The 18,665-nt window shown below is 40.9% G+C and overlaps 1 protein-coding gene across 4 annotated transcripts in view; it reads left to right on the top strand.

The window, feature by feature from the left end:
• LOC134384741 (uncharacterized protein C1orf21 homolog) overlaps positions 1-18,665 on the top strand; it is a 197,960-nt gene that overhangs the window by 104,920 nt on the left and 74,375 nt on the right. For all 4 annotated transcript variants that reach the window (XM_063106455.1, XM_063106453.1, XM_063106452.1 and 1 more), the window contains one exon: positions 17,683-17,777. In XM_063106455.1, the coding sequence (XP_062962525.1) occupies positions 17,683-17,777 (95 nt within the window). The remainder of the gene's footprint in view (positions 1-17,682; positions 17,778-18,665) is intronic.

Raw genomic sequence — 18,665 nt, 5'->3', positions numbered from 1 at the left:
GATGGTGATGGTAGTAGCATTCAACTATTAACAGCTTTATGGTACAAATTTGACTAAGGTGTTGATTGCTTTGTGATATAATTTTTTTCATCTAAAAAATGAGAAGTATCACCAATATCTTCTGTAGCTTCAAAACATTACCATGGGCTAGAAGGTTAGTGGAGTCCTCTCCCTGCATCCAGCTTGGCTGCCTGTTTTTTTATTTATCTTTCATCCAGGGATGGTTGAATTGGTGTTGTGCAGCTAGCTAGTCAGCAAAAGATTCAAGTTGTTGACTTTATGTTTTAAAGTTTGTGTTAGAAGTAGTGGTAGGGTAGATTGGTTCTGTTATTTGAAAGGGATAATGAAATGTACAGTAGAAGACAGTTTTAAACAAAATCTAGACAAAAAGAGAATATTTAATTTCCGAGATTGCTGATTTTCTCAGGAATGACTGTGTTATAATCTGGTCACTCTCAGAGTGTGATTTTGTTTATTAACTTATTTAGCTATAAAAAAGTTGGTCCAGCCTGACTGAAAGGACAAGGGAAAGTCAAGACTTACAGAAAGTCAAATTCTAAAGAATAACAAAGAGATAATAGTTCCATAGCTATAATATTAAATATGTATAATATTCTAACATAACTAAAAATACATGCTTAAACTATGAATGAAAATCATCTTTGACAGTTTTTAAAAGGTTGCATAACTAAAGTTTCTTAGCTAGAAGGGCCACAGCTGGGCAAGGGGCCTGGTGGAGAGAGGCTAAGGCTGTGAGGAACATAATGTTTATAGTCCATTTCCTTAATACTAATAGTTCATGCTTGGCATTATAATGTAAATGGATATTTACAGTTTAATTTAAAATATATTTTCGAAAGTTTATGAGCATGGCTGTTAAGAATTAAGAGTAAAGGATTAGGGGTAAAGTAAAAAAAGCATTGCATTAAAATAGCACATCTATAAAACTAATGAATTTCTTCAAGTTGCAAAACAAAGAGTCACACTGGTACAAATCTCTATCCAGACTGTGTTTCATTTCCATTTTGAGAGCCACATTTAAGACAAGCTAAATTGCATTTAAATTCCCTTCCAGCAACAGATATCCACGCTGCACTGTATAAATGTCACTATTGATCTTGATCTATAACCACAGAAAAAATTGTCGAATTATGTATGAAATAGGATTTTATTTTTTAATGTTGCACCAAACATTTTTGCATTTGGTGTGTCAGCTGTTTAACACAGCAGTTTTTCGTTGATCTTTTGGTTCTCAGTGCCTTCTTTCACTCAAGAAATGTCTTTTTTATTTTAAAGTGTTTAAGATTTTGAGTCTTGAGCATAGCTTTGTTCCTTGCCTCATTTCCCCTGATGAAACTGCTAAATTGTCAAGTGTTAAAATGAAAAACAGTAAGCTTCAAGCTCTGATAGAACTCTGAAAATCACAAGTATTCACTCAAGAAATATTCACTGTGCAAATGATATAAAGTGGCTTTTACTAGGGGATATAGCGTGCAGTGGGACAATGGCTGCCCTCTTTTTGCTTCCTAGAAGGTGACACAGGCAATAGGCAGAGAGAGATAATAAGTGCAATGGGGAGAATAAAGAAGGGGACAGAGAGTGACAGGAGGGCTATTTTGGATTCAGAGGTCTGTCTGAGGAGCTGACCTTTGAGCAGAGGCCTGACGAAAGGGAGCAAGCCAGGAAAATACCCAGGAATAGAGTGTTTTGGGCAGAGGAACAAGAGGACCAAATTCCAGAGAGGGAACCAGCTGGTGGGTTCCAGGAAGAAGCCCTTGTGCCAGGAGAGTAAAAGGGTGATAAACTCAGAGGGGTCAGACTGTATTGCCCTGCCATTCAGGCAAAGACTCTGGATTCTATTTTAAATGTAGTAGAAGACATCAGGAGGGAACGTGATAAAGTCTGACTTTGGTTTTTAATTTAAAGGATTATTCTGCTGCTGTGTAGGGAATAGAGTGTAGGTGGCAAGAGTGGAAGCAGGTGACCACTTAGAGGCTGGTTCAGTAGTTCAGCAAGACACAACGGTGATCTGGACTAGAGAGATAGCAATGGATAGTGAGACGTGGTCGCATTCCGGATATAAGTGGAGAATCATTAAATATGAGCTTCATCGGAGCACGTCTTATGCGTGGGTTTTTCTATTAGGGGTGGGAGTGGTAGGTGGAATTTTGTACCAATAGAAGCTCCTCTTCCTTAATGGTTTGCAGGATGCAAGGTTTTTATATTCTGAAGCAATGATTACATTCTGAGGCTTAGCAACACGGAATGAAAAAATGAAATTCTAGTATTGTAAAAGTAAAGACTTTGCCAAAATGGGGCTGTAAGGATTAATAGGGTCAAAAATCTATGTTGGTGTCTTTTGCCTTGTTTTTTTACCTTCTGGAGGCAAATCATTCTATGCCAGTTTGAACATAAAGAGCAGTGTCAACAGCTACATTCCTGCCTCGGTTTCCAGGGTTTGGCTGTGCACAGGTGCAGGTGCAGCCCAGGTGAGGAGAACCACTCCAGGGCTCTAGAACCTCCTGAGACTGAGGTGCTTCTGCTCAGCATCGCGTCTTATCTCATAGAAACCAATTACATTTCATTTCATTCAACCTGAACATGGAAGGGGTTTTTCAGACACGACTTGTTTGTGCATTTTTAGCGAGTTGGTTGAGTGCTGAGGTGGCCTAAGAAGGCACATTTCTGGTCTCGCCTCCCTTCCCATGACAGCCATTTCTTCCCCTTCTCCTGGCTCTTCCTTTCGCTCCAACACAGACTCTTGGTCCTGCGCTCTTCTGTTCCTCACGAAACTCTGAGCTCCAGTTCCTTTTTTCCTCGACCTGCTCTGAACTCTGTTCCCTTCTCGTCCTCTTCACTTCAGATGCGTGCATCATCCCAGTGCAATTTATCTTTTACCGCTTCCTAGAATAGGAGCAACGCCCTGAGATGAGAGAGCCGATACACACACAAAGCGCAGATTTCTGTGTAGCAAAAACTGAGCCCCCAGATAGTTTCCCATTGTGAATCTTTTTCCATTTGCATTGCTACCTTTTTTTTTTTTTAAAAATATACTCACTGATCTCGAGGCCTTTTATTTTTATTTATTTATTTATTTAGTCCTTTATTTGTGACCACGCTCAGCCAGGGAGCAAACCGGCCATCCCTATATAGGATCCGAACCTGCAGCGGAAGCGCTGTTGCGCTCCCAGCGCCGCACTCTCCCGAGTGAGCCACGGGGTCAGGTCGCCCGGCCCGCATTGCTACCTTTTAAGGAAAGAACAATGTCAATACATTTATTCATCTTCCTGCCCTGCCCCCCACTGCATCCTCACCGTCTAACAGCATCAGTGTTCTTCAAGGTGCTCTGCCAAAGACACTCTTTTGTGCCCAGTAGAATATTGCAGAAGAAAAAAATCACCTATAACAAGATATAGTAAATGGATAAGCTTCTTGCTAGGTATACTTACTTTCTGTAGAAGGTTGGTCTTTGGAGAATTTCTTTACCTCCACAAATTGTGGGGAGAAAAAAAGTTGACAGAAGATGGATCCTGGAAGGTAAGATTGTAAAGGGAGTCAAACGGCCAGCTGGAAGGGGTAGAAAAGGGAGCAGGTAACAGGGTAACAGGAGAGTGATTAGAATGGGGTTTGGTAGGCCAAGGCCAGGCTTCCCATAAAGCATCCTAAAGGAGAAACACAAATGAATAATCCCTAGGCCCTCTCCACTTAAGGGGAAGATGCTGAAGTCCTAGCACAGGAAGGAGTTCACAGACCTTAGAGTGGGTGACCTGACCTGCTTTTAGGGAACAGTTGCCTCAAGTGGTGGTATCAGCTGCTCTGGAAACTGAAATGGTGGGTGTATAAAAGGCAGTGAGCCTGCAATCCTCGCCCTTCTGGTCCCACAAATATCTCACTGGGTGTGTGCTGCCAAGACCCCCAGACTTCGGTCCCACCTCTGTCAGACCCAGTGGGAGCAGCAGGGAGCCATATTCACCCACTGGCTCCATCAGGTGAAAGGCCTCACTGTGTATGAGCTGCTTCGGATGTAAACTAAATATGAGAAACTTTGGACTGTGTCCAGGTCATGCATTGTACTCGAAAATCCTTGAACTCTGGGATTTTACCAAACTCAGGCTTTCAGGCACAAGCAGCATCTCAGGTAGATCTCCCCTTGAAGAAAGATGGTAGAGACATTGTGGCTGTTCTTCACCCTGTGTGAGCTGTCCCCGAACTCTCTTCTGGCCTGCTTGTATGGAATGGTGTGGGCCTGTCATACTCTGCTGTAAGTTGAAAATGTCTGATTTAAATCATCCAGAGTTCTAGAAATTACCGCATTTCTTTTTTGCTGCCATACATCCCTTTTGAGGAAGCAGAGTAGAACGTTCACATTAAGAACTTTTGGGATGCCTTCCTCTATATTTAAATCGCTTATAGGTGGTTGGCGGGTGAGGGTCCATAAGGACCACCTCTCCGTCCGCTCTTTGTCCTCAGTCTCTCAGTACAGAACCTCCCTGGCAATCGCTACTCTGCACAATTTGCTTTATTTGAATTTAATTGAACTGCTCAGATGCCCTTATGAATGAATCCTCATCCCCTCTCCCCAAAAGATAAATATTCAAAACAGCTACCATCTTTTACAAACAAATTGAGCAGAATGTGTTACTAAAACTGGCGTGTTCAAACCTACCAGGTTGTGGAAGACAGTGCTTTCTTATTTACTGCACTGCTTGCCATTAAGCCATCCTCGAACATGCATTTCCCCCGCTCACGCAGACACATTATTCCTGAAGAGCTATTCTTTGTCATTGTCAGAACACACTTTAGTCTCTGAGGGGGAAATAACTTGGCGATTCATATCCACTGGAAGTGATCTTTTGTTTTACGTGAATGAAGCTCTTGTGGGAAGGGCTGCAGACTTGTCCAAAGGAAAGAAGGAGCAGGAGAGCCCATGGCCTCCCCCCATGCACACGTGGGAATGCATGCGCCCACCAGCAGCCCAGGGTCTTCACGAACACGAGCGCTGCTTTCAGGAGATCTGCAGTGAACGTCAGGTCACGAGTACTTTTCATAAGTAGGGAAATTATATTTCAGATGTGTTTGTGCATTTAAAATATTCAGCAGCAGCGCTTCGACAAGGGAATTACTTGAGCCGAAAATGACTCTACCCAGTTTCTTTCTATTCTGGGTAATGATTTTGCTGCCTCTGAATCTTCCCAATAGTTGTATAACCCAGATAGAGTCAGGACCCCTGGAAGCCAGCTTCGGTCCAGAGACCTATTCAAAGAAACACCAAATATCATTGAAAAGCAATTTAAGTTTTCACTGAATACTCGAAGAATACCCAAGAGGCATCCCATTCATAAACCACAGCACAACATACTGAAATCTACTCTTTCATGAATCTATAGCTTTCTGCCACTATAGTGACTTTTTGTCTATTTCTCTATCTTTCTTTTTTTTTTTTTTTTTTTTTTAATTTTATTTTGTCGATATACATTGTAGCTGATTATTGCTTCCCATCACCAAAACCTCCCTCCCTTCTCCCTCCCCCCCTCCCCCCTGACAATGTCCTTTCTGTTTGCTTGTTGTATCAACTTCAAATAATTGTGGTTGTTATATCTTCTTCCCCCCCCCCCCGGTTTGTGTGTGTGTGTGTATGTGTGTGTGTGAATTTATATATTAATTTTTAGCTCCCTCCAATAAGTGAGAACATGTGGTATTTCTCTTTCTGTGCCTGACTTGTTTCACTTAATATAATTCTCTCAAGGTCCATCCATGTTGTTGCAAATGGCAGTATTTCATTCGTTTTTATAGCTGAGTAGTATTCCATTGTGTAGATGTACCACATTTTCCGTATCCACTCATCTGATGATGGGCATTTGGGCTGGTTCCAACTCTTGGCTATTGTAAAGAGTGCTGCGATGAACATTGGGGAACAGGTATACCTTCGACTTGATGATTTCCATTCCTCTGGGTATATTCCCAACAGTGGGATGGCTGGGTCGTATGGTAGATCTATTTGCAATTGTTTAAGGAACCTCCATACCATTTTCCATAGAGGCTGCACCATTTTGCAGTCCCACCAACAATGTATGAGAGTTCCTTTTTCTCCGCAGCCTCGCCAGCATTTATCGTTCACAGTCTTTTGGATTTTAGCCATCCTAACTGGGGTTAGATGGTATCTCAATGTGGTTTTGATTTGCATTTCCCGGATGCTGAGTGATGTTGAGCATTTTTCATATGTCTGTTGGCCATTTGGATATCTTCCTTAGAGAAATGCCTACTTAGCTCTTTTGCCCATTTTTTAATTGGGTTGCTTGTTTTCTTCTTGTAAAGTTGTTTGAGTTCCTTATATATTCTGGATATTAATCCTTTGTCAGATGTATATTTTGCAAATATTTTCTCCCACTCTGTTGGTTGTCTTTTAACTCTTTTAATTGTTTCTTTTGCTGTGCAAAAGCTTTTTAGTTTGATAGAATCCCATTTGTTTATTTTTCCTTTGGTTGCCCGTGCTTTTGGGGTCGTATTCATGAAGTCTGTGCCCAGTCCTATTTCCTGAAGTGTTTCTCCTATGTTTTCTTTAAGAAGTTTTATTGTCTCAGGGTGTATATTTAAATCCTTAATCCATTTTGAGTTGATTTTAGTATACGGTGAGAGGTATGGATCTAGTTTCATTCTCCTGCATATCGATATCCAGTTATCCCAGCACCACTTGCTGAAGAGGCAGTCCCTTCGCCACTGAATAGGCTTGGTGCCTTTGTCAAAGATCAGATGGCAGTAAGTGTGTGGGTTGATTTCTGGATTCTCTATTCTATTCCATTGGTCAGTGTGTCTGTTTTTATGCCAGTACCATACTGTTTTGGTTATTATAGCTTTGTAGTATAGCTTAAAGTCAGGTAGTGTTATGCCTCCAGCTTTATTTTTTTTGCTGAGCATTGCTTTGGCTATTCGTGGTCTTTTATTGTTCCATATAAATGTCTGAATATTTTTTTCCATTTCTGAGAAAAATGTCTTTGGAATTTTGATGGGGATTGCATTGAATTTGTATATCACTTTGGGTAGTATGGACATTTTCACTATGTTGATTCTTCCAATCCAAGAGCATGGAATATCTTTCCATCTTCTTGTATCCTCTCTAATTTCTCTCAGCAGTGGTTTGTAGTTCTCATTATAGAGATTTTTCACATCCTTGGTTAACTCAATTCCTAAGTATTTTATTTTTTTGGTGGCTATTGTAAATGGGCAGGCTTTCTTGATTTCTCCTTCTGCATGTTCACTATTGGAGAAAAGAAATGCTACTGATTTTTGTGTGTTGATTTTGTATCCTGCTACTGTGCTGAAATCATTTATCAATTCCAACAGTTTTTTTGTAGAGGTTTTAGGCTGTCCGATATATAGGATCATGTCATCTGCAAACAGGGACAGTTTGACTTCATCTTTTCCAATCTGGATGCCCTTTATTTCCTTCTCTTCTCTGATTGCTCTGGCTAGTACTTCCAACACTATGTTGAATAGAAGTGGTGAGAGTGGGCATCCTTGTCTAGTGCCTGTTCTTAAAGGAAAAGCTTTCAGCTTTTCCCCATTCAGGATGATATTGGCAGTGGGTTTGGCATATATGGCTTTAATTATGTTGAGATACTTTCCCTCTATACCTAACTTATAGAGGGTCTTTGTCATGAATGAGTGCTGAACTTTATCAAATGCTTTTTCAGCATCTATAGAGATGATCATATGGTCCTTGTTCTATCTTTCTTTTGACTATCGCAAAAATCTCTCTTCTCTAATTTTCTGCAAAACTTTCCCTGCAGCCCAGTCTACTGGGGATTTTCTGCTCCTGGCTGTACCTATTCTTCTCCTGTCATTAGCTCTGTGCGCTCCAGTGTCAGTGCAGACTGCCGCAATTCTCCCACTAACCTCCTCACCCCTGCGCCAATCTGCATCACAAAAGCACAGAGCCCATCTGGCCAGACACAGCTCCTCTCTGCAAGGCAGCTTAGGGGCAGGGATCCTGGAATGCTCACATGGTAATATGTTTCTCTGTTATAGTTATTATCTGAGAATCTTCTCCTTAACAGAAATTCACTGAAGTCAGAAGCCAATTAAAGAAGTTAAGCCAAATGGACATTAAGATCATTAAGATAAAACTTCTTCTACACACACACACACACACACACACACACACACACACACACACACACACACCCCACCCCCCCACCCCTACCTTTGGTCAAAGTGTTAACTGTTTGGAAGGCAGCCACACCAGTGAGGAAGAGTTCTGGAAAGGTCATATCATTTCTACCATTTGCTAATCCTAACCAGCCATCCTGTAAATTCAAGACCATTGGTCTCGGATGGCAGTGAAGAAGCGACTGTAGATGAATCAGCAATTTCTTGTCAGCATTGGAAGAACAACTCCTGTTTCAGGCTCTCCTGATGATGGAGTTTTATCAATTTTATATACAAAGGAGGGCATGTGAGACACTGTATTAGTATCTTTTCATATTTGCCGTTATTGCTAATAGTTTTCCTTAAAAAAGAATATCACCATTTGTGTTTATTTTAGATTCTGTTTAACCTTTTCATGCCATGTATATAGTTTTAAATGCCTGACCTGAAAAGATTAATCTTAAGGATGACTTCCATTCAGGGAGAGGATACATTCTGTGACGTGGAACAGTACCTGCAGGTTTTGTAATGGAAATCAGTATACAAAGAGAATTTTCCTTTTTATCAGAAATTCACTTTGCTCCTCATTTGTGGGGAACTAATGAGAGCGTGGGCTCTGAATCAAACTACCTGGATTCAAGGCCTGTCAGTCCCACTCAGTAGTTGTGCAGCTAGTCAAGTGGATGCTCCGTGCCTCAGTTTCCTTCCCCGTGTGATGGAGAAATCAATGGTTCTACTCCACAGAGCTGTTGGAAGCATTAAGTGGGCTGTTGTATGTCAAGCTTTCAGAACTGGTTCTGGAACATTGAAGGGGTCCTGTGAATGACAGCTCTCATTTCTCCTCTCCTCCTCCTCACCTCGGTGAAGGAAGAGATCCTTGATTTTATTGCTTGGTCTTAATGCTAAGAACGTATATCAAAGTTGTAGTAGTATAGCAGGTGACCTTAAAATAAAGTTATCTTTTCAAATAACAAGCTCTTATAAAGACATTGCATCAATACTGTAGATTAGAAGAAAACTTCAGTTTTCTTCTGTTAAATGTAGTGGTGGTCAAACTACCATTTTAATGAAAATTTTTACAACACTTTCTTTGGATATCATATTTGTTCCTAACTTAGGGAGCACAAGGATGGTATTTTCCCACTGATTAAGGCTCCAGAGACTTGACAGGGGAAGATATGGTAGTTTTCCTGATGTTATCCCCGAAGGTTAAATGTACTTAGCACTTTTATTTATATTGCTGTAATTTACAAATTTGTTTGAATCCTTTCTAAATCCATTTCTACTTTATGCTTGTATCATCTTCTGAAGAAATTATTTCCTGTGTTTGCAGTTAAAAAACAAAACAAAACAAAACTGACTTGGTACTTAAGAGCCTGGTCCTGGACTTAGACCCACCTGGTTTGACACCGCCACTTGACTAGCCAATCAGGGGCTAATATCTCTACAGCTGTAAAAGGGGGTTATCATACCAGCCTCATAGGGCTGATGTAGGGATTGAATCAAAGCAGGGGAGAGGATATTCGCCTGGGCAGACTTTTATCCTGAGTGGTTATCAAGGATAACAGGAGCCGTACTCAGAAAAGCAGAGAGGATTTAGCTGACCTGAGACTTCTCAGGAGTCCTAGCAGGTCTGTGGTGGGTGGAGAACTAGCACCGGGGAGAGCAGGGCTCTTGAGAAATTCGACAAATCTCTGTCGGAACAACCCTGTATGCCTTCCCTTTCCAGGAGTGGCTCTGAATCCTCAGCCACTCTTTCTGTTTCTTGACTGGAAATTATTACTGTATAGGATAGAAATTAAGCCCCCTTCTCGCATGAAAAGCCTTGGTTTGCAGTATGCTTTTTCAAAGGAGTCCAGGCTGGATTTGGATCTGGTTGTATGTCTTCTGTTGGAGCTTGTCAGAAGATGAATGTTCTGGGGCCCTTAATGACTGGATGATAGTTCCTTGGTCACTGAATAATGAACCCCAAATAAATGAAGGAAATGTGTTGTCTGGCCTCTGAATGATTCAGTGATTCAGGAATGGGGCCTGCAGGTCCAGTCTTAATTATTAAAGTTGCTTTAACGACAGAAGCTTTATCATTTTTGATCCTTCCCATGGAACTCCAAACCCTAAGACCACCCTCCCCTCCTTGCAGCTGAGGGTACCTCTCATCTTGTCCTCTCAAAAACATGGACCCTAGAATGCTAAGAGACCATACCATCCTGTGCATACACATTTTAACTCGCTCAGTTCACTCAGAGGGGTCCATACCCTACCTCCATGGCACACAGCTGGCAAGTCACAAAGCCAGGTGCAGAAGAGAAAGGCCTTTTGAAGCCAGTGCTCCGTTCCTTGTGATTCACTGACATCCATCTCAGTGCCAGTCGAAGGAGAAGGGGCTAGGGTCAGGATTCAGTGGCATTCTCTTTTTGCTCTAGGATGGATTCCAAACCCTCATCCCAACCTTCCTCAGTCTTGCAGTACCTCCAGGTGAGTGCATGTCTATTGAGGAGGACAGAAACAAGGTCTGACAGATACTGTGTCTTAAGCTTCATCCCCACCAGCCCCCACCACCTGACTCCAGGATAAAGTCCCCTCATGTGGCTTCTCTGTGGCTCCTTCACAGTCTTCTCCATGTGGTCGTCTTCACCTGCCTCCACAGACTGGTCCATCTTTGGATATAAGGTCTGCCTTTGCTGCTGCTCCTTTCAGAGAGAGGCAGAAAGCTGGATGATGCTGGTTAGGGTCTCTCCAGAGGAGATGGTTGAGGGCAGTCCAGAGGGCAGAGGCTTAGCTTGTGATGGTGGCTTCGGTGCTTGGACACTGGCAGGGGAGGTCCTATCACCTTCACAGTGGAGCCTGAGTCTTCAGCGGGACTTGCAGAAGAGGTCTTCCAGAGTCCCCTGTCATCTCCTTCTCTTTACCTTTCTCTATACACCCTGGAATTCTGCGTGTCTGCCATGTTCTCTCTGACCTATGAACTCACTCTTCCCTTGCCTGAACCTCTGCTTCCCACACAAACCAGTGTCCCTCAGGACTTCACTGAGATATGTCAAGTCCTCCAACACTCTCCCTAACCTTGGTTGTGGGTCCCTCCTTTCTGTTCTTCCAACCACCCAACCACACATGTGCTTCTCATGGCCGTGAACATTGTGCCCTGTACCTCCTTATTTTCTTACATTCCCCCAACTGGCTGCGAGTTTCTTCAGAACAGGGACTGCTTCCTGTTCCTAGACATAGCCCCAGGACTAAGCATGGTCTCTGTCACGTAGTAGGTGTTTAATAAATATTGTTGAAGTGAGGAAGAAACATAGAAAGGACAGCAGGGGACAGCCCAGCACTTTACTCAAGCACAGAAAGCAGATAGATGCTTCCATTTCCACGACTGAACGAAAATCAAGAGGTATTTTTGCTCAGACCTCTTTGGGCCAGAAGTATGTCCACAAAGTGCGGTAATTTACAGAGAGTCCATAGCAGTCAATAAGAAAAATACCACACCTCTGGTAAGAAAAAAAGGGCAAAGGATCTGAAGAGACACTTCAAAAAGGAAGAGGTACAAATGAGTGATCAACACATGGAAAAAGTATCCAGTATCACTAGTCAATTCTAAAACATTAAGTTGAAAAATTAGATATCATTTTTTCACCCTTCAGTTCATTACATATTTTTAAAAATGATAATAGCCTTTATTAGTGAGGGTGCATTGAAATGGGTCGTCCACTATCAAGGCAGTAGCAAGCACCACCCCCGAGGCCTTTTATCTCTGTTTATTTTAATCTCTTGTTTAAATGTAAACAAGCATTAGGTTTCACTAGTGAATAAGGATACGAAAGGCATGTAAGAATGGCTGTCTTAGTGATATTAACATTTTTGGAATTATGAGGTGTCATAAAGGGGGATATGTACAAATAAGAACAATCTTTATACTTCCCCTAGTAGACATCAGTGCCAGACATCTCTCATGTCTAGTCTCCACAAATCCAAAGTCTAAAAACATAATTTTCATGCTTATTATTTTTAACAACTTATATTTTTGATCATTAGAACCTCATGTATCAAACGATCTTATTTTGAAATTAGTTTTCCTTTATTAGGTTGATTTGAGACAAAGTCTGGAAAGATCTGAGAATATTTTAGATTAGATGCACCAAAACCTCATCTTAGAAATGTTCAAAACATTTAGAATTGGCAGCTCATGATTGCTTTAGACATTGCTTAACAATAACTATTACAGTGGAAGTAACTAAATCCCTTTCTTATAAGTGAAGATATAGTAATTATCACTAGGGCATTGACCTATACAGGGAATTGCTGATGGTTTAGGAGGGCCTTCAACTGCATCTCTACTTGGTGCATGAGGTAGTTTCAATTTAGAGTCAGTCCTGGTGGACTGTGGAAGAGTGAAATGGGGCTAGTCTGTGTTGCTGAGGAATGTGCTTGAGTAGAAGGCAGGTTCCCAGAGCATGAGTCTTCCCCTCAAGACAGCTGGTTTGCTTTGGGCGCTGTTACCTGGCTTCCTCCATCCCCTTCTCTCCATACCCCCTGCATTGCTTATCTCAGAGCCCAGCACATAGTAGGTCCTCAGACTGTACTGAGTAAATGCTTTCCAGATGAGAGTTTAAAAGTGAACCAGGTTAGATATGCTGACAGGATCAAAGCCTTCACTAGTCTCTGCTCTTTAATGCCTCTGCAACAAACTTCTGTTCTATTCAACAAATATTTATTAGGCACTGGCCTATTGCTACAGAAATGAGAAGCACAAAACTGTATTTTGGAGATTAAGATGACAGGAGGGGTGAGACAAGTTCAAAGGCACAGGCATAGCAGTGAAGAATGTGGGCTCTGAAGTCATCCGGCCTGGGTTCCCATTCCAGCACCACTGGAGGGCGGGAGGGAGAAAGGAATTTTAGCATACAAATTTCCAGATTTGATCCAAAGTGGCAATCCATGGGTCCCAAAAACTCAGCAACCCCAAAAGGATAAAGGCTGGGTGGGACTGGCTTGTCCAATGTTGATTTCCTGCCCTAAAAAATTAACTGTGGACCCCACATCCCACTCCCATCCGTAGCAAACAACCAGCCTCAATTTTTTTTTCTTTCTTTATTTTGTATTCCTTAGCAGTGCACCAGTGAGAGATTCCTAAAACAAAAATCATCTTTTGATTGGGCATGAGAGAAAGTCTGAGAAGGAAAATGGCCTTTGAGACATGTCTAAGTGGATTGCCACGATAGAGGTGGAGAGTGGGGGAGGCCAGGGAGGGAGCTCGGGAAGCTGCAGAGTGCATTGGAGGCTTAAGGAGGGCTTCCACGGAGGTTCGAGACGGGTTTAGAAGAGGAGGTTGCTTGCCATCAACGACAATCATTGCCTGTTAAAAATATTGGCCTAGTTCAAGCCTTACGTCCAGGAAAAGAGAAGGAAATGTTTCCTTTCTCCTTCTCTAGATGACACGGCCCCCTCCCTCCAAGACCTTAGTACAAGGTTGTTGGTCCTCTTACTGACATGGCTCAGCTACAGGAGGGTTTCCATGCAGTAGTCTGTAAATGAAACCATCCCTCCTTTATGTAGTTTCTGGGCAGGAATGCAGACTGAAATGCAAACCATTCAAATGTAGAGAGTTTTTGAATGGTTTGCATTTCAGTCTGCATTCCTGCCCAGAAACTACATAAGGAGGGATGGTTTCATTTACAGACTACTGCATGGAAACCCTCCTGTAGCTGACACGAAAAAACGACAAAAAAAAAAAAAAAAAAACAAATGTAGAGAGTTTTTTGTTTTGTTTTTGTCTTACTTTCAAGTGCACTTGTTGTTAGAAAACACCAGTAACTTAGTTCCCAAGCAAATCTTTGGCTTTTCCAAATTTTCACTTCCAAGGGTTGAGAATCATAATAGTGGGACATGAAGAATTTGGCCTTCTGGGCCTTCCTAGCCTTGCCTATCAGTGGAGGATCCTTCAGGAACTTACAAGCCCTATCCTACCTCTCCCAAGTTTTGCAGGTAGAAGATCTACTACAAAGTTACAGTTATAATTACTAGAACTGACTTTCAAAGGAATCAACTAGGAGACAGGTGCTGGAGTGAGTTTATAGTGCTGGAGTTATTAAAAAGTTAGGAATTTTCACAAAGTACATCTTAGATGGGGAAGGAGGAAGCAAGAGGAGCCCTGTAAATGCTGCTCTTTGAGGTAAGAAGAGATCTTACAGTTGTTTTCCAAAATGGTGAAAATCTGGGCCGGCCCGTGGCTCACTCGGGAGAGTGTGGTGCTGATAACACCAAGGCCCCGGGTTCGGATCCCATATACGGATGGCCGGTTTGCTCACTGGGTGAGCGTGGTGCTGACCAAAATGGTGAAAATCTGAATCTATTTTGACACCTTCTCACCCAGTTTTCTTTTAATCAGTGATTGCCACCATACAGTCCTAGGTCTTCTCTGATATTATCTGAAGAATAAAATGCTAAAAATATTACCAAGGCATTGCTTTTACCCCAGATCTATTTTGATTAGCACAGCCTGCAACTGTTTACACAGAAAGATCGGGAGTCCGCCTCCTGTTCCTGACATGCATCTTAATAAGCCACCTGACAAGAGCAACAGGAAGAAAAGAAAAATTGCAAACAGGTGTGAGGGAGCCAGAGTGAGCTGGGGGAAGGCAGGTCGTGCTTCCCCTGCCTCTTAATCAAGTGGGCACATTGTTCGGGTGCCAGGACCCTCTGTCATGTGACAGTGGCTGTCCTTACTGACTCTGGTGTGGGCTGTGATTAAGGGGGCTTCAAGTCCCAAATTAATTCCCCTGTGCCTTCAATAAAAGGAAAACTGGATTTTGATAGTGATTGTGTCACTGTCATAACCCAAAATGCTCCATTCGTCCACACAGAGGCCAGTTGGCAAGGGCTGCCCCTCACAGCCACATCGCCTTGGAAATGCGTGACACGTTGGTTGATGAGTTGTCTGTTTCCACATGGACACCTTCCTTCCCAGCACCACTTTTAAGCATTTGCTTTGTACCAATTGTGGTTTATCTAAGGGTCTTGCTGCCTTTTTGTTTTATACCATGATGGATTTTGTGTGGGTTGTGCTGTGTGAGTAATAATGACAGGTCTGGCTTTGTAGTCCTGGCTGTTTGTTTTTTCTTTGTGTCCAGTCATATTGTGTGCCTCTTAACACCACGTTGGCTAGCCAGCCGGAGCTGTTAATGACATGTTAAAACCTATCTTCTTTCTAAATTGGTGGGGATTCTGTCTTGATGTAGGGGGCAAAAAAAAAAAAAAAAAAAAAGGCCTGTGTTTGGAATAATGCTACTTTGAAAGTCATGTGGTCAGTAGCTTTCCCGTTTTATTGGAAAAAAATATTAGAAAAATAATAATAATTTGTCTACTGCTTTCAATTGAGTTGTGTTCCCTGGAGGGATAAGAAAAGGAAGACTGTGTGTTGCTAGGCTGCCCGAGTGCATCTGCGCTGGGCTGTGGTGCGGTGGACGGGAAAGGACAGTGTGCAAGGCAAGGGTGGGGCCTGTCTTGGAGAGTTTTCTGTGACGCAGTCAGCAAAGGGACTTCTGGGTCTTTCAGAAGGTTTCATCTGATCCTGAAGTGTTGTGCTCTTCCCGTTCCATCATGTGAGGGTTTGGGTCCTTTAGACAAAAGCATAGAATCCGTTGGAATTACATATCAGTATTTTTTATCTTTAAATAATTAGAGACTTGCCATAATCAATTAAGATCACAATTTAGTTCAGTTAAATGTTAGTAATTATCCCAGTGAGCCATGGTTTACAAATATTAATATCCCATGAAGTTAGGGAGGCCCATTTTTAACTTTTATTTCTTACCTTTATTTTTAACCTTTGTTTTTATCTCTGTGTAATTGTAATGGAGGCATAATTTGTCAGTCTCTTTTCTTTTTTAATTAACAATTGCTTTTCCAACTTCTGAATAAGTAATCCTTAATTAAATGTGTTGATGTTGTTAATTTACCTTTTTTTTTTTTTCTCTTCTGAATACCAAATTGGAATGGGAAATTCTTTTGTGTTGTGATTGTGGATCAGAATTCATTGATTAACTTGTTAATACATTTAGGGCTTAGAATTCCTAAAGGGCTCATTACTGTAATCTCACACCAGTCTTTCTAATTTCTTTAGAAAGAAGAAGAATCATTAACTAGCTTGAATTGTCAGGTGAAAAAAATAATTGGCTTTGCCATGAACATGAAGTCTTTATTCAGATATATGCAAATGTATTACATTCATAAAAATGATAATTTTGAGAAACATTTGAGCAGCGTAATTACTTGGAGAAATGCTACTGTAACATCTTTGGAGGCAGTGTGTTAAGGGGTAGTATGAGGAGACTTGAAGTTACATTAGAAAGAGGTACTATAAATACTAAGACAAAAAGTTTTATAAGAATATAGTCATTTTGTACCTATTTAATCATAGGCAATAAGAAAATATATTGCAACTTCCTAGACTGAAATATGAACTCTCCTAGTGATAGGCATCTTTCTTTCAGGTAGCCCCTCATAGTTAGACTTACTCCAGGCCATGTGTTGGGCAATCATCAATTTGTTATTTGATGAAATTTTCTAATTCCTTAATTTCTGCGATTTTTCCCGTAAAGATTAAAGATGATTCAGAGTGACACCTATTTTTGACCTTAGTGTGCCCAAGTCATTTCCTGTTGACAGGAGTCCGATGAAAATGGCATCATCATCATTACCAAACCTCCATCCTGGAGAAGAACTTTAGCTCCAAGTTTTTCTGAGTTTGTCCTGTCATGTGTATTGATATTGGGGTTTATGTCCTCTCTCTGGCTGTTGTGAGGTCTAGGCTCCATGCGTGTTCCACAGTACTCTCCAGCCTTGAGTGATATACCTACCTATTAGATCTATCAGATATTATGGCTCTTCATGCATGTGACTTTATAGAGATTAAGTTAAAGTATATATGCATATAACATAAATAAGTAATTTTTTTGAAATAATTGCAGATCATTCAAATTTAAAATAGGGATCACAAAAAGAAAAATTTTAATTTCCAATTGTTTATATCTATTTGTTTATCAGTACAAATCCTTAGTCTTAAATAGTACTTTGTTTTTCAGGAAAAGAAAAGGGAAACTAAGGTGTGAGTATACTGCTGAAAATTGCTTCCATGGGCTTTTTGAGCTAATATTCTCTTGGGCAAAAATAAGAATACTCTCTTTAACCTCCTTAGACCATTGTGTGATATGTCTGAGTATGTGTGGATTCCAAATAGTCTGTAGAGATGGAAGGAATAACATGTTTCCTCTGCAACATTTGCTGTCGGTGAAAGGACCAGGCAGTAACACTTTTATCAGCTGCATTTGTGGTGCCCAGATTTTTCTAGTAGACAGAGGAGAGCACCTTATAAAAATATACAAGATGCCTGGTTAAGCTTCCTCCAGATGGTTCCAAATGAACCATATGTAAAGGCCATAGGGGAAAGGGTCTAACAAATTACGCTATTGGGCTTTTCTAATTGACACTGTTCTACCATTGTGGAAAAAATTGTAAGATGTGTTTTCTTTTTTTGGCACTCAGATGAGTATAGGATCAAACCAGTGGAAGAGGTCAAATACATGAAAAATGGGGCAGAAGAGGAGCAGAAAATAGCAGTGAGGAACCAAGAAAACTTGGTAAGAATCGAATTTTTCACTGAACAATGAATTTTGGTGACACCATTGCAATAAAATCTGCACTGCATGTTTAAACTGCAATTTACACACTGGCCCAAGATTTCTTGAAAATGCTGGAACTATTTATAGCTTGCCTGGAAGCTGCACTGTTATTCCTATATCCTGTTTGTCTCTGAATAAGCCCTTCTTTAATCTTGATAGGAAATACTCCAGGGAAAATAGAGCAAAATTATCAGGGTTTAAAAATAGCTAAATGTAAAGGAAAAAGCATGAAGTAGATTGAGATTTATGTGGGGAGGATAGTTTTTTGGTTTTTTTGTTGTTGTTTTCTCTACCTCTTTTAACTTCTATCCAGGTCAAGATGAATTTAACCATTCATTATTCTGGACATGTAATGTTGAGGAAGTTGCCTTTCAAAGGAAAATCATGTGCTTTCAAAGTAAATCTCTATCCAAAGAGTCGGTACTTCACATTCCCAATGTTTTTAAACGTATTGTGGGTTTTGAGTCAATATGAGAATTGTAATGATCCAAAACAGGAAGTTAGGAACCTCTGTCTTTAATGTGAATCAGTATACGTGTTTCACCTTAATATTCCATCTCTATAAAAATATTTAGCTAATTATCATATTAGATGGTTTCTTGAAAGAGGTTACAGATTGTTAAGAATATGCATTTATTCAATTGTATTGGAGCAACATTGTTTTTGGTTATATTTTGTATATATTTTGTTTATATTTTATTTGGGGGTTATTTGCTTTTTTATGATTGAGTAAATGTATTTTTAAGAATCCTGCAATGTCATAAAATATTTTCACTTGACTTAAACTCCTTTTTCTATTATGTGCTTTGTTTTTGGTTTTATGATTTCTGCAATAGCAGAGCGAGC

This window comes from Cynocephalus volans, chromosome 8 (genome assembly GCF_027409185.1).
Source record: "Cynocephalus volans isolate mCynVol1 chromosome 8, mCynVol1.pri, whole genome shotgun sequence".
Classification (NCBI taxonomy): Eukaryota; Metazoa; Chordata; class Mammalia; order Dermoptera; family Cynocephalidae; genus Cynocephalus; species Cynocephalus volans.
This window is presented reverse-complemented; position numbering and strand designations above follow the sequence as displayed.